Source organism: Pongo pygmaeus, chromosome 11, assembly GCF_028885625.2.
Source record: "Pongo pygmaeus isolate AG05252 chromosome 11, NHGRI_mPonPyg2-v2.0_pri, whole genome shotgun sequence".
Classification (NCBI taxonomy): Eukaryota; Metazoa; Chordata; class Mammalia; order Primates; family Hominidae; genus Pongo; species Pongo pygmaeus.
Genome location: NC_072384.2, coordinates 59315543 through 59330181, shown reverse-complemented (window position 1 = coordinate 59330181; position 14639 = coordinate 59315543). Strand labels below are relative to the sequence as shown.

Below are 14639 nucleotides of genomic sequence, written 5' to 3'. Positions count from 1 at the left end.
CTGAAGTGGGAGGATTGTTTGATGCCAAGCATTCAAGACCAGCCTGGGCAACAGAGTGAGACTTTCTCTCTGCAAAAAATTAAAAGCATGGTGGCACATGCCTGTAATTCTAGCTACTTGGGAGGATAAGGAGGGAAGATCTTTGAACCCAAGAGGTTGAAGGTGCAGTGAGCTGTGATTGCACCACCTGCACTCCAGCCTGGATGACAGGTGACCCTATCTCCAAAAAAAAAAAAGGAAGGGGGAAAGAAATGACACACAAGAGAGCAGAGAACTGGGCATTAAATCAAGCTAGGCTATGGGAAAGTGAAAATAAGTTAGTTGGAGCAGTCAAAAGCTTAGATACACCACAAAGCAGCAGCTAAGCTTAAAGAAGTGCACATTTCACATTTTCAGCTCTCAAGAGTCTTCAGATAATTCCTATGAGATCCACTAAGGATTTGTGACTTCCAAATGATGGAACTGTTGGAACCAATGGAACAATGAACTTAGTGAAAGTTGCTATAGAAAATATCAAACCAGTATTTCCCAAAGCATGCTCTGTATAACATCAGTCTTGAGAGATGTTCTGCAAAAAATCCTTAGAATAAGTTTGAAAAAAATAACCAACAAAAAAGAAAAAGGTTGAGAAACACTAGACACCATAGCTTCCTGTTGGACATTAACAAATGTACATTAACATATACCTTAAGAAATACTGGCATAAACTAGTTTAACTTTGTTTAAACCAATGTTTGCAAACTTTTTTAAAAATCCATGTAGATCTTTTCTGGAACTTCCTTGTTAATTTTGTGAGGAACACCCTTTGGGAAATATTAAGCCTTTTTAACCCTCATACTGAAAACTAAGGAAAAGGAAGATCTGTCGTATAGTCCAGCAGTCCCCAACCTTTTTGGCACTGACAGGGAGGGGTGGATGGTTTCAGGATGAAACTGTTCCACCTCAGATCATCAGGCCTTAGTTAGATTCTCATAAGGAGTATGCAAGCTATATCCCTCGCATGCGTAGTTCACAAGAGGGTTTGTGCTCCTCTGTCAATCTAATGCCACAGTGCTCTAACAGGAGGCAGAGCTCAAGCGGTGATGCTCGCTTGCCTGCTGCTCACCTCCTGCTATATGGCCCGGTTCCTAACAGGCCTGGTTCCTAATAGTACCAGTGTGTGGCCCGGGGGTTGGGAACCCCTGTTATAGTTCATCTAAGAGGTTCTAATTATTATAGCATAATCTTTGACAGTATATCATTACTATGGGTGGATTTATGCCAACTGAAAATTACCTTTAAATAGGGGAAAGTGAAGTGAATCAATGTTTTAAATCCTCTACTCAGCTACTAGTTTTCTATTATACCATAAGACCAAATTTAACATCAAAACATTTGAAAACTCCTTAACCTATTAATTTTAGTACAATGGGATAATTTTATTTTACGTATCTTTCTAATTGTCCAATATTGTTTACATTTTGAAGTATATTAAACTGAGAACTAAAATGTTTTAATCTTATAAAATAAAAGTGTTCTAGATAAGTAATTGTTAAAATTATTGATTATTTTTTATTCAACAGATCCAAAATCACATATTCTGAGTATTCGAGATGAAAAGGAGAATAACTTTGTTCTTGAGCAACTGCTGTACTTCAATTATATGGCTTCATGGGTCATGTTAGGAATAACTTATGGAAGTAAGTTGTAAATCTGCCAATTTTCTCTATTTGTTTTTGTACTTCATTATAACATAATTATCAAGCCATAGTTCTTCAAAGTACATGTCTATCAATACGTGAAAGTATAATTATGTACTTAACATGACTTACATAAATATCAAGACAGTTTTTGTGTCTCTTCTCTGCCTTTATCATCGAGTTTAAAGTTAAATGGCGGAAAATAATTTTCTGAATTAGTTTGTTCCCACACTGCTAAAAAGAACTACCCGAACCTGGGTAATTTATGAAGAAAAGAGCTTTAATTGAGTCACGGTTCCACAGGCTTTACAGAAAGCATGGCCTCAGGAAACTTACAATCATGTCAGAGGCGAATGGGAAACAAGCAGGTTTTACTATGGTGGAGCAGGAGAGAGAGTGAAGGAGGAGGTGCTACACACTTTTGAACAACCAGATCTCATGAGAACTCACTCACTATCACAAGGGGGAAAATCACCTCCCACCAGGCCGCTCCTCCAAGACTGAAGATCATAATTCAACATGAGATTTGGATGAGGACACAGAGCCAAACCATATCAATTTTCTTTTTTCACTCTTTTATCTAGCAACTCAAGACTAACTAAAAATGATCACCATCCTATATAAATCTTCAATACTTACTTTATGTTTCTAATAACTATGTGAGATGAGCGAGAACAGAATCAGTCTTCCGTTAGTGTTGCACTTGTGGGTTTATAACCCTGGCTTAGTTTATGTTGGCCCACATATGACAAGCATTAGAAAAATGAGACACATGGCCAGGTGTGGTGCCCCATGCCTGTAATCCCAGCACTTTGGGAGACCGAGGCGGGTGGATCACCAGAGGTCAGGAGTTCGAGACCAGCCTGGCCAACATGGTGAAACCCCGTCTCTACTAAAAATGCAAAAATTAGCCAGGCGTGGTGACGTGTGCCTAGCTACTTGGGAAGCTAGGAGAATCACTCGAACCTGGGAGGCAGAGGTTGCGGTGAGCCAAGATCGTGCCACTGCACTCCAGCCAGGGCAACAGAGCGAGACTCAAGACTCTGTCTCAAAAAAAAAAGAATAGAAAAATGAGACACATGGTCTGACAGTGAGCTCGAATTTGGACTAAATACTACAAATCCAAAATATGACTGATACGAATTTTTTTAAAACAGAGTCTAATATAGAGGAAACAAGACCAATTTAGAAAGATGCTCAGAAATGTCCTGAAAATCATAGACATTTTGGAATTAGGAAAACCTTTCCACGGCCATAGAGCATCAAAAGCATACATTTACTCTAAGAGGGTTTGATAAGGGGCACAGGACAATGATAACTAGGGGTAGAGAAGGAAAAGAAGCTAAATTACTCAAATTTACCTGTTTTAAAAATAGGCTTCTCCTTTGCTCTCTAACCCATCTGTTTCTTGGGGTTACCAATGTTTTCCTGAAATGTTTATGGTTGGCAGAAGGGTTAATGAAAATTAAACTATCAAGCAATAGATAAAGACTTGGTTTACCAGGTGAGGATAAGTTCATTATAGTAGGACTTAGTTGGCCCAAGCCTTTTCTCTGATGACACTTAACTACCCTTGAATTAAAATGGAGAGAAACTAGCTGGAAAATTCTGAGGCTTCACCTGAAAGTGACTGAAGAAACAATGGTCTTGTATTGAGCCATAGACAGAGAGATTGAAGTTGTACCCTTTGATATACTTTGTAGTTATGTTATCAGAAACAACTGAAAATGTACTATATATTCTGAAAAAGCATTTTTACATCAGAAGACTCCCTTATTGTTTTACCTTCTTTCATAAAATGTTTGAGTAATAAAATTTCTATTAAAATATACAGACATATGAGGGACATATAGAAAGACATTTCAGGCAAATGGCACATTTGATTTGAATCTCATTCTTACTGACTTAATTTACATCTGTATGTTACTGTTTTGGGTTACTTTGATATACTTATAAAATATTTAATTTTTTGGCCCCTATACAAGGAATTCTGTTTTTCAAAACAGTTTTGACTTTTCAATAGCAGGGCCATGAATAGAAATCTCTGTAAGTCACTGTTTTAGGTTACGTTGATATACTTATAGAATATTTAATTGTATTTGGCACCTACCCAAAGAAGTTTGTTTTTTTAAACATTTTTGATTTTTCAATAGCAGGGCCATGAATAGAAATTACTATGAGAAGCCACAGTATGTCAACTGAGTGATACCTTAAGCCGAGTAAAATAAGTGACTTTTTCTTAAAACAACTTTAGAAATCTACCATTGCACATCATATTAGTCAGAAAATTGATAACTTTGAAGTTTGGGAGAAGGGAAGAGGAACTGGAAGGCATGAGATGATACAAAGCAGCAAACAAGAACAAATCGTGTGTGCAGTGCTAATGTGTCATTGCTGCAGGCAGATGTTTAGGGGTCTTGCCTTGGGAGATGGTAATCAGTGAAAACCAGAAACAACCAGGACAACATTGGGTATGTGTAGGTAGTGATGGCATCAATCTTTATACCAATTTATAATTGTAATTGGCCTAGCACCTTTTTTTAAAGCTTTATTGCAACTATCACTACCCCAAAAAGAAACACAATACCCACTAGCATTCCCTCCCTGTCTCCTAGTTCTCAGCAACCACTGATCTACTTTCTATCTCTACAGATTGCCTGAATGTAAAATTCTGGACATTTTACATAAATGAGATCATACCATGTGTGCTTTTTGCGTGTGACTGGCTTTTTCCATTAAGCATAAAGATTTTAAAGTTTATCCATATTGTAGCATATATCAGTACATTATTCCTTTTTATGACTGAATAAAATTCCATTCTATGGATATAATACATTTTATTTATCCATGTATCAGTTGATAGACATTTAGGTAGAACAACCTAAATTTTAAACCATTTTTAGTTATTATGTATAATGCTTCTCTGAACATTCACGTGCAAGTTTTTGCATGGACATATGTTTCCATTTCTCTTGGGTAAACCCCTAGCAATGGAATTGCTGCATCTTTTATTTAACCCTTTGAAGAACTACCAGGTTGTTTTCCAAACCAGCTATACCATTTTCCATTCCCGGTGTATGAGAGTACTGATTTCTCCGTATCGATGCCAGCATTTGTGTGTTTTTCATTATAGCCATCTAAGTGAGTGTGAAATGATATCTCACGAGGATTTTTATTTCATTTCCCTAATGGCTAATGATATTAAGCATCTTTTCATGTGCTTATGGAATATTTGTATATCACCTTTGGGGAAATCCCTATTCAGATTTTTTGCTCATGTTTTAAATTGAGTCTTTTTATTGTTGAGGTGTAAGAATTCTTTATATATTATGGATATAAATCCTTTGTCTGATAAATAATTTCCAAATATTTTCTCCCATGACTTTACTTATACCACAAAAATGTTTTTCTTTTTTTTTTCTTCTTTTTTTTATTGTACTTTAAGTTCTGGGGTACATGTGTAGAACGTGCAGTTTTGTTACATAAGTATACACGTGCCATGGTGGTTTGCTGCACCCATCAACCCATCACCTACGTTAGGTATTGCTCCTAATGTTATCCCTCCCCTAGCCCCCTACCACCCGACAGGCCCAGTGTGTGATGTTCCACTCCCTGTGTCCATGTATTCTCATTGTTCAACTCCCACTTACGAATGAGAACATGCGGTGTTTGGTTTTCTGTTCCTGTGTTAATTTGCTGAGATTGATGGTTTCTATCTTCATCCATGTCCCTGCAAAGGACATGAACTCATTCTTTTTTATGGCTGCATAGTATTCTATGGTATATATGTGCCACATTTTCTTTATCCAGTTTATCATTGATGGACATTTGGGTTGGTTCCAAGTCTTTGCTATTGGAATAGTGCCACAATAAACACACGTGTGCATACGTCTTTATAGTGGAATTATTTATAATCCTTTGGGTAATGGGATTGCTGGGTCAAATGGTATTTCTAGTTCTAGATCCTTAAGGAATCGCCATACTGTCTTCCACAATGGTTGAACTAATGTACACTCCCACCAACAGTGTAAAAGCATTCCTATTTCTCCACATCCTCTCCAGCACCTGTTGTTCCTGACTTTTTAATGATTCCATTCTAACTGGCATGAGATAGTATCTCATTATGGTTTTGATTTGCATTTCTCTAATGACCAGCGATGATGAGCGTTTTTTCATGTGTCTGTTGACTGCATAAATGTCTTCTCTTGAGAAGTGTCTGTTCATATCCTTTGCCCACTTTTTGATGGGGTTGTTTGTTTTTTCTTATAAATTTGTTGAAGTTCCTTGTAGATTCTGGATATTAGCCCTTTGTCAGATGGATAGACTGCAAAAATTTTCTCCCATTTTGTATGTTGCCTGTTCACTCTGATGATAGTTTCTTTTGCTGTGCAGAAGCTCTTTAGTTTAATTAGATCCCATTTGTCAATTTTGGCTTTTGTTGCCATTGCTTTTGGTGTTTTAGACATGAAGTCTTTGCCCATGCCTATGTCCTGAATGGTATTGCCCAGGTTTTTTTTCTAGGATTTTTATGGTCATAGGTCTTACATTTAAGTCTTTGATCCATCTTGAGTTGATTTTTGTATAAAGGGTGTAAGGAAGGGGGGTCCAGTTTCAGTTTTCTGCATATGGCTAGCCAGTTTTCCCAACACCATTTATTAAATAGGGAATATTTTACCCATTGCTTGTTTGTGTCAGATTTCTCAAAGATCAGATGGTTGTAGATGTGTGGTGTTATTTCTGAGGCCTCTGTTCTGTTCCATTGGTCTATATCTCTGTTTTGGTACCAGTACCATGATGTTTTGGTTACTGTAGCCTTGTAGTATAGTTTGAAGTCAGGTAGCATGATGCGTCCATCTTTGTTCTTCTTGCCCAGGATTGTCTTGGCTATGCAGGCTCTTTTTTGGTTCCATATGAAGTTTAAAGTAGCTTTTTCCAATTCTGTGAAGAAAGTCTGTGGTAGCTTCATGGGGATAGCATTGAATCTATAAATTACTTTGGGCAGTATGGCCATTTTCACGATATTGATTCTACCTATCCATGAGCATGGAATGTTTTTCCATTTGTTTGTGTCCTCTTTTATTTCCTTGAGCAGTGGTTTGTAGTTCTCCTTGAAGAGGTCCTTCACATCCCTTGTAAGTTGTATTCCTAGGTATTTTATTCTCTTTGTAGCAATTGTGAATGGGAGTTCACTCATGATTTGGCTCTCTATTTGTCTGTTATTGGTGTACAGGAATGCTTGTGATTTTTGCACATTGATTTTGTATCTTGAGACTTTGCTGAGGTTCCTTATCAGCTTAAGGAGATTTTGGGCCAAGGTGATGGGGTTTTCTAAATATATAATCATGTCATCTGCAAACAGAGACAATTTGACTTCCTCTCTTCCTGTTTGAATGCCCTTCATTTCTTTCTCCTGCCTGATTGCCCTGGCCAGAACTTCCAATAGTATGTTGAATAGGAGTAGTGAGAGAGGGCATCCTTATCTTGTGCCGGTTTTCAAAGGGAATGCTTCCAGTTTTTGCCCATTCAGTATGATATTGACTGTGGGTTTGTCATGAATAGCTCTTATTATTTTGAGATACGTTCCATCAATACCTAGCTTATTGAGAGTTTTTAGCATGAAGCGGTGTTGAATTTTGTCGAAGGTTTTTTCTGCAACTATTGAGATAATCATGTAATTTTTGTCATTGGTTCTGTTTATGTGATAGATTATGTTTATTGATTTGCGTATGTTGAACCAGCCTTGCATCCCAGGTATGAAGCCGACTTGATCCTGGTGGATAAGCTTTTTGATGTGCTGCTGGATTCGGTTTGCCAGTATTTTCTTGAGGATTTTTGCATCGATGTTCATCAGAGATATTGGCCTGAAATTTTCTTTTCTTTTTTTGTTGTGTTTCTGCCAGTTTTTGGTATCAGGATAATGCTGGCCTCATAAAATGAGTTAAGGAGGAGTCCCTCTTTTTCTATTGTTTGGAATAGTTTCAGAAGGAATGGTACCAGCTCCTCTTTGTACCTCTGGTAGTATTCGGCTGTGAATCTGTCTGGTCCTGGACTTTTTTCGGTTGGTAGGCTATTAATTACTGCCTAAATTTCAGAACTTGTTATTGGTTTATTCAGGGACTCAGCTTCTTCCTGGTTTAGACTTGGAAGGGTGTATGTGTCCAGGAATTTATCCATTTCTTCTAGATTTTCTAGTTTATTTGCATAGAGGTGTTTATAGTATTCTCTGATGGTAGTTTGTATTTCTGTGGGATCAGTGGTGGTATCCCCTATATCATTTTTTATTGTGTCTATTTTATTCTTCTCTCTTTTCTTCTTTATTAGTCTGGCTAGTGGTCTATCTATTTTGTTGATCTTTTCAAAAAACCGGCTCCTGGATTCACTGATTTTTTGAAGGTTTTTTTGTGTCTCTATCTCCTTCAGTTCTGCTCTGATGTTAGTTATTTCTTGTCTTCTGCTAGCTTTTGAATTTGTTTGCTGTTGCTTCTCTACTTCTTTTAACTTTGATGTTAGAGTGTTAATTTTAGATCCTTCCTGCTTTCTCTTGTGGGCATTTAGTGCTATAAATTTCCCTCTACACACTGCTTTGAATGTGTCCCAGACATTCTGGTATGTTGTGTCTTTGTTCTCATTGATTTCAAAGAATATCTTTATTTCTGCCTTCATTTCGTTACTTACCCAGTAGCCATTCAGGAGCAGGTTGTTCAGTGTCCATGTAGTTGTGCGGTTTTGAGTGAGTTTCTTAATCCTGAGTTCTAATTTGATTGCACTGTGGTATGAGAGACTGTTATGATTTCTGTTATTTTGCTTTTGCTTAGGAGTGTTTTACTTCCAATTATGTGGTCAGTTTTAGAATAAGTGCCATGAGGTGCTGAGAAGAATGTATAGTCTATTGATTTGGGCTAGAGAGTTCTGTAGATGGCTATTAGGTCCACTTGGTCCACAGCTGAGTTCAAGTCCTGAATATCCTTGTTAATTTTCTGTCTCGTTCATCTGTCTAATATTGACAGTCAGGTGTTAAAGTTTCCCACTATTATTGTGTGGGAGCCTAAGTCTCTTTGTAGGTCTCTATGAACTTGCTTTGTGAATCTGGGTGCTCCTGTATTGGGTGCATATATATTTAGGATGGTTAGCTCTTCCTGCTGCATTGATCCCTTTACCATTATGTAATGGCCTTCTTTGTCTCTTTTGATCTTTGTTGGTTTAAAGTCTGTTTTATCAGAGATTAGGATTGCAACTCCTGCTTTTTGTTTTGTTTTGTTTTCCATTTGCTTGGTAAATATTCCTCCATCCCTTTATTTTGAGCCTATTTGTGTCTTTGCACATGAGATGGGTCTCCTGAATACAGCACACTGATGTGTCTTGACTCTTTATCCAATTTGCCAGTCGTGTCTTTTAATTGGGGGCATTTAGCCCCTTTATATTTAAGGTTAATATTGTTATATGTGAATTTGATCCTGTCGTTATGATGCTAGCTGATTGTTTTGCCTGTTAGTTGATGCAGTTTCTTCATAGTGTCAATGTTCTTTACAGTTTGGTATGTTTTGCAGTGGCTGGTACCGGTTTTTCCTTTCCATGTTTAGTGCTTCCTTCAGGAGCTCTTTTAAGGCAGGCTTGGTGGTGACAAAATCTCTTAGCACTTGCTTGTCTGTCAAGGATTTTATTTCTCCTTTGCTTACGAAGCTTAGTTTGGCTGGATATGAAATTCTGGGTTGAAAATTCTTTTCTTTAGGAATGTTGAATATTGGCCCCCACTCTCTGCTAGCTTGTAAGGTTTCTGCAGGGAGATCTACTGTTAGTCTGATGGGCTTCCCTTTGTGGGTAACCTCACCTTTTTCTCTGGCTGCCCTTAACATTTTTTCCTTCATTTCAACCTTGGTAAATCTGATGATTATGTGTCTTGGGGTTGCTCCTCTCAAGAAGTATCTTTGGGTTGTTCTCTGTATCTCCTGAATTTGAATGTTGGCCTGTCTTGCTAGGTTGGTGAAGTTCTCCCAGATAATATCCTGAAGTGTGTTTTCCAACTTGGTTCCATTCTCCTCATCACTTTCAGTTACACCAGTCAAACGTAGATTTGGTCTTTTCACATAGTCCCATATTTCTTGGAGGCTTTGTTCATTCCTTTTTATTCTTTTTTCTTTAATCTTGTCTTCTCTCTTTATTTCATTAAGCTGATCTTCAATCTCTGATATCCTTTCTTCCACTTGATCAATTCAGCTATTGATAGTTGTGTATGCTTCACGAAGTTCTCGTGCTGTGTTTTTCAGCTCCATCAGGTCACTAATGTTCTTCTCTACACTGGTTATTCTAGTTAGCAGTTCCTCTAACCTTTTTTCAAGGTTCTTAGCTTCCTTGCATTGCATTAGAACATGCTCCTTTAGCTCAGAGCAGTTTGTTATTACCCACCTTCTGAAGCCTACTTCTGTCAATTCATCAAACTCTTTCTCCATCCAGTTTTGTTCGCTAGCTGGTGAAGAGTTGTGATCCTTTGGAGGAGAAGAGGCGTCCTGGTTTTTGGAGTTTTCAGCCTTTTTGCAGTGGTTTCTCCCCATCTTTGTGGATTTATCTACCTTTGGTCTTTGATGTTGGTGACCTTCAGATGAGGTCTTTGAGTGGATGTGCTATTCATTTCTGTTTGTTAGTTTTCCTTCTAACAGGCCCCTCTGCTGCTGGTCTGCTGGAGTTTGCTGGATGTCCACCCGACTCTGTCTGCCTAGGTATCACCAGCGGAGGCTGCAGAACAGCAAAGATTGCTGCCTGTTCTTTCCTCTGGAAGCTTCTTCCCAGAGGGGCACCTGCCTGATGCCAACCAGAGCTCTCCTGTATGAAATGTCTGTTGGTCCCTACTGGGAGGTATCTCCCAGTCAGAATACATGGGGGTCATAGACCCACTTGAGGAGGCAGTCTGACCCATAGCAGAGCTCCAACACTGTGCTGGGAGGTCCGCTGCTCTCTTCAGAGCCGTCAGGCAGGGATGTTGAAGTCTGCTATAAGTCCCTGACTGGGGCTGCTGCCTTTTTTTTCAGAGATGCCCTGCCCAGAGGGGAGAAATAGGGCCATCTGGCCACAGCAGCCTTGCTGAGCTGCAGTGGGCTCCACCCAGTTCAAACTTCCCAGCAGGTTTGTTTACACTGGGAGCGTAAAACTACCTACTCGAGCCTCAGCAATGGCGGATGCCACTCCCCCGACCAAGCTCTAGCATCCCAGGTCAATCTCAGACTGCTGCTATGCTGGCAGCGAGAATTTCAAGCTAGTGGATCTTAGTTTCCTGGGCTCTATAGGGGTGGGACCCACCTAGCCAGATCACTTGGCTCCCTGGCTTCAGCACCTCTTTCCAGGGGAGTGAACAGTTCTGTCTCACCAGCATTCCAGGCACCACTTGGGTATGGGGAAAACAGAACTCCTGCAGCTAGTTTGGTGTCCGCCCAAATGGCTGCCCAGCTTTGTGCTTGAAACCCAGGGCCCTGGTGGGGCAGGCACCAGAGGAATCTCCTCGTTTGCAGGTTGCGAAGACCCAGGGACAAGTGCGGTATCTGTGCCGGAGTTCCTCAGGCTCAGTCCCTCATGGCTTCCCTTGGATAGGGGAGAAAATTCCCCGACCCCTTGCACTTCACAGGTGAGGCGATGCCCCACCCTGCTTCAGCTCGCCCTCTGTGGGCTGCACCCACTGTCCAACCAGTCCCATTGAGATGAACCTGGTACCTCAGTTGGAAATGCAGAAATCACCTGCCTTCTGCGTCGATCTTGCTTGGAGCTGCAGACTGGAGTTGTTCCTATTTGGCCATCTTGCCAGCAATCCATCACAAAAGTGTTTTTCTTTTGTCATTTGTGCATATGTAAGAAGGCTTTGCTTACCCCAAGGTTATGAAGACTTATTCCTATGTTTTCTTTTTTTTTGAGACAGACTTTGATTCTTGTCACCAAAGCTGAAGTGGTACAGTGGCATGATCTGGGCTCACTGCTACCTCCGCCTCCTAGGTTCAAGCAGTTCTCCAGCCTCAGCCTCCTGAGTAGCTGGTATTACAGACACCCGCCATCACGCCCAGCTAATTTTTGTATTTTTAGTAGAGATGGGGTTTTACCATGTTGGTCAGGCTGGTCTTGAACTCCTGACCTCAGGTGATCTGCCCACCTCAGCCTCCCAAAGTGCTGTGATTACAGGGGTGAGCCACCATGCCTGGCCTTCCATGTTTTCTTCTAAAGATTTTATAGTTGTAGCTCTTATATTTATGTCTGTGATCTACTTTAATTTTTGTGTGTGGCGAAAGAAAGGGGTCCAACTTCATTTTTTTTTTTTTTTTTTTTTTTAACATATGGATATCCAGTTTAGAACACTATTCTTTCCACACTGAATTGTCTTGGCATCCTTCTTAAAAATCAATTGACCGGCCAGGCGTGGTGGCTCATGCCTATAATCGCAGCAATTTGGGAGGCCAAGGCGGGTGGATTATGAGGTCAGGAGTTCAAGACCTGCCTGGCCAAGAGGGTGAAACCCCATCTCTACTAAAATATACAAAAGTTAGCAAGCTGTGGTGGTGGGTACCTGCAATCCCTGCTACTCGGGAGGCTGAGGCAGAGAATTGCTTAAACCCAGGAGGTGGAGGTTGCAGTGAGCTGAGATTGTGCCACTGCCCTCCAGCCTGGGTGACAGAGTGAGACTCTGTCTCAAAGAGAAAAAAAAATTAATTGACCATAAGTATGCACAATTGTGAACAGTTTATGTCCAGAGAAGAGATTTCTGTGGCGACTTTTATAACTTATCAATCATGTTTTAAATAAATAAAATAGTTATGTTCATTTCCATGCAATTAAACGTATATGTAAGAGAAAATAATATTTTTTTATTTCAATAGGTTTTTGGAGAACAGGTGGTGGTTGGTTACATAGATAAGTTCTTTAGTGTTGATTTCTGAGATTTTGGTGCACCCATCACACGAGCAGTGTACACTGTACCTAGTGTGTAATCTTTTATCCCTCACCCCCTCCCACTCTTCCCCCCGAGTCCCCAGAGTCCATTGTATCATTTTTATGCCTTTGCATCCTCATAGCTTAGCTCCCACTTGGTGAGAACACACAATGTTTGGTTTTCCATTCCTGAGTTACTTCACTTAGAATAATGATCTCCATTTCCATTCAGGTTGCTGCGAATGCCATTATTTCATTCCTTTTCATGGCTGAGTAGTATTCCATGGTACATATATACCACATTGCCACATTTTCTTTATTTACTTGTTGATTGATGGGAATTTGGGCTGGTTCCATATTTTTGCTATTGTGAATTGTGCTGCTATAAACATGCATGTGCAAGTGTCTTTTTCATATAATGACTTCAAGAAAAGAATATTTGATGACAAAAATGAAATGTTACTACTGAAGGATGGTGGAATTATAGGTCAATATTTATAGTTTGTATTTATATTCAAATTAAAAACGAGCATGATTTACTGTTATAATCAGAAAATATCTTAAAGGGTTATACATAATCATACAACCTTTTAGAAGGTTGGGAAAAGAGAAAATTAGTCAAGTTTCAAATTTTAACTGTATAAGTGTAATTCAAGTCTTGATTTAATCTCTAAGCACAGGAAAAAAATGTTTCTTCTCTAGATAATTCTCTTATGTGGTTTGATAAGACCCCACTGTCATATACACATTGGAGAGCAGGAAGACCAACTATAAAAAATGAGAAGTTTTTGGCTGGTTTAAGTACTGACGGCTTCTGGGATATTCAAACCTTTAAAGTTACTGAAGAAACACTTTATTTTCACCAGCACAGCATTCTTGCTTGTAAAATTGAAGTGGGTAAGTATAGTAATATAGAGTTTTCTTTCACTCCAGGGAAAGAATATAAGGCTATTAGTTCCACTAGTGGGAATCATACAATCGAATGCTTCCTCTGTATTCAGTCCTGTGCGAGGTGTTACAGAGGTTATCGAGGAAGGAAAAGATACGGGCCCTGCTGTCAAGGTTTTGACCCTAAGGAGTAAAATGTAGTTGTGGAGACAGCATTAAATTCCTTATCATTGTTTAATGTAAATTAGTCTTAGATTAATTGATACAGGCTTAAATTGTGGGGAAGTCAAAACTGATACATTGGAAAGGGGAATAACAAAAAAAAAAAGGAAAGACTTCAAGAAGAGGTGAAACTTGGTTGGGGTTTGAAAAATGGATAGGGTTTATATAAATAAGAAAGTGTTTGGGGGATGAGTTTTAACATTCCGTGCAAAGTGAATGTCTCTCCACCTTGCTTAATCTTTAAATAAAGCTATTTTTAAATATACGTTAGTTTTAATTTTTTTCACAGCTTAAAAACTGTTAATTATTACCACTGTGCCCTAAAACTGTCATTACTCCCAGTGTGCCCAGAGCTCCCTGCTCACTGGGAGCCCGTAAAGGTGGAGTGCTGACTAGTTGGCTCACTTACAGTGCCGCAGTCACTTTCCAAGACCGTGTCCGCCAGCAATCTCCAGGGATTCCTTATTCTAACCTACTTTGAGTCCATGTAAACTTTTGAGACATTTTAGAAACTAGTCTCTATCCCCAATTTCTAGGCCTTCTCCCAGTTCCCTGTTTTTCCCCATTCTTGCTCAGCAAAGCATCTTTTTCTCAATCAAGCTGGTCTCTTCATTGTCCCAGGCACAGTGTATGCCCATCCTCATACTTGCACCTTTATGTTTTCCTTCTGCCAAGAAGTTTTCCAATTTCTTTCTTTCTTTATTTTTTTTTTACATCTTTAATAAACTTTTCATTTTAGGATAGCTTTAGAGTTACAGAGAAGTTGCAAAGATAGTACAGAGCGTTCCCATCTATCCTACAATCAATTTCCCCTACTGTTGGCATATTACTTTAGTATGGTACATTTGTCACAACTAATAAACCAATATTGATCCATTATTATTATTAACTAAAGTCCACACATTATTCAAATTTCATAGTTTTTATTTAACATACTTTTTCTTTCTA

At 39.2% G+C, this 14639-nt stretch overlaps 1 protein-coding gene across 3 annotated transcripts in view; it reads left to right on the top strand.

The window, feature by feature from the left end:
* The window catches only part of LY75 (lymphocyte antigen 75), a 105721-nt gene that overhangs the window by 75825 nt on the left and 15257 nt on the right, over positions 1 to 14639 (top strand). For all 3 annotated transcript variants that reach the window (XM_054477945.2, XM_054477944.2, XM_054477943.2), the window contains exons 28-29: positions 1563 to 1679; positions 13284 to 13478. In XM_054477945.2, the coding sequence (XP_054333920.1) occupies positions 1563 to 1679; positions 13284 to 13478 (312 nt within the window). The remainder of the gene's footprint in view (positions 1 to 1562; positions 1680 to 13283; positions 13479 to 14639) is intronic.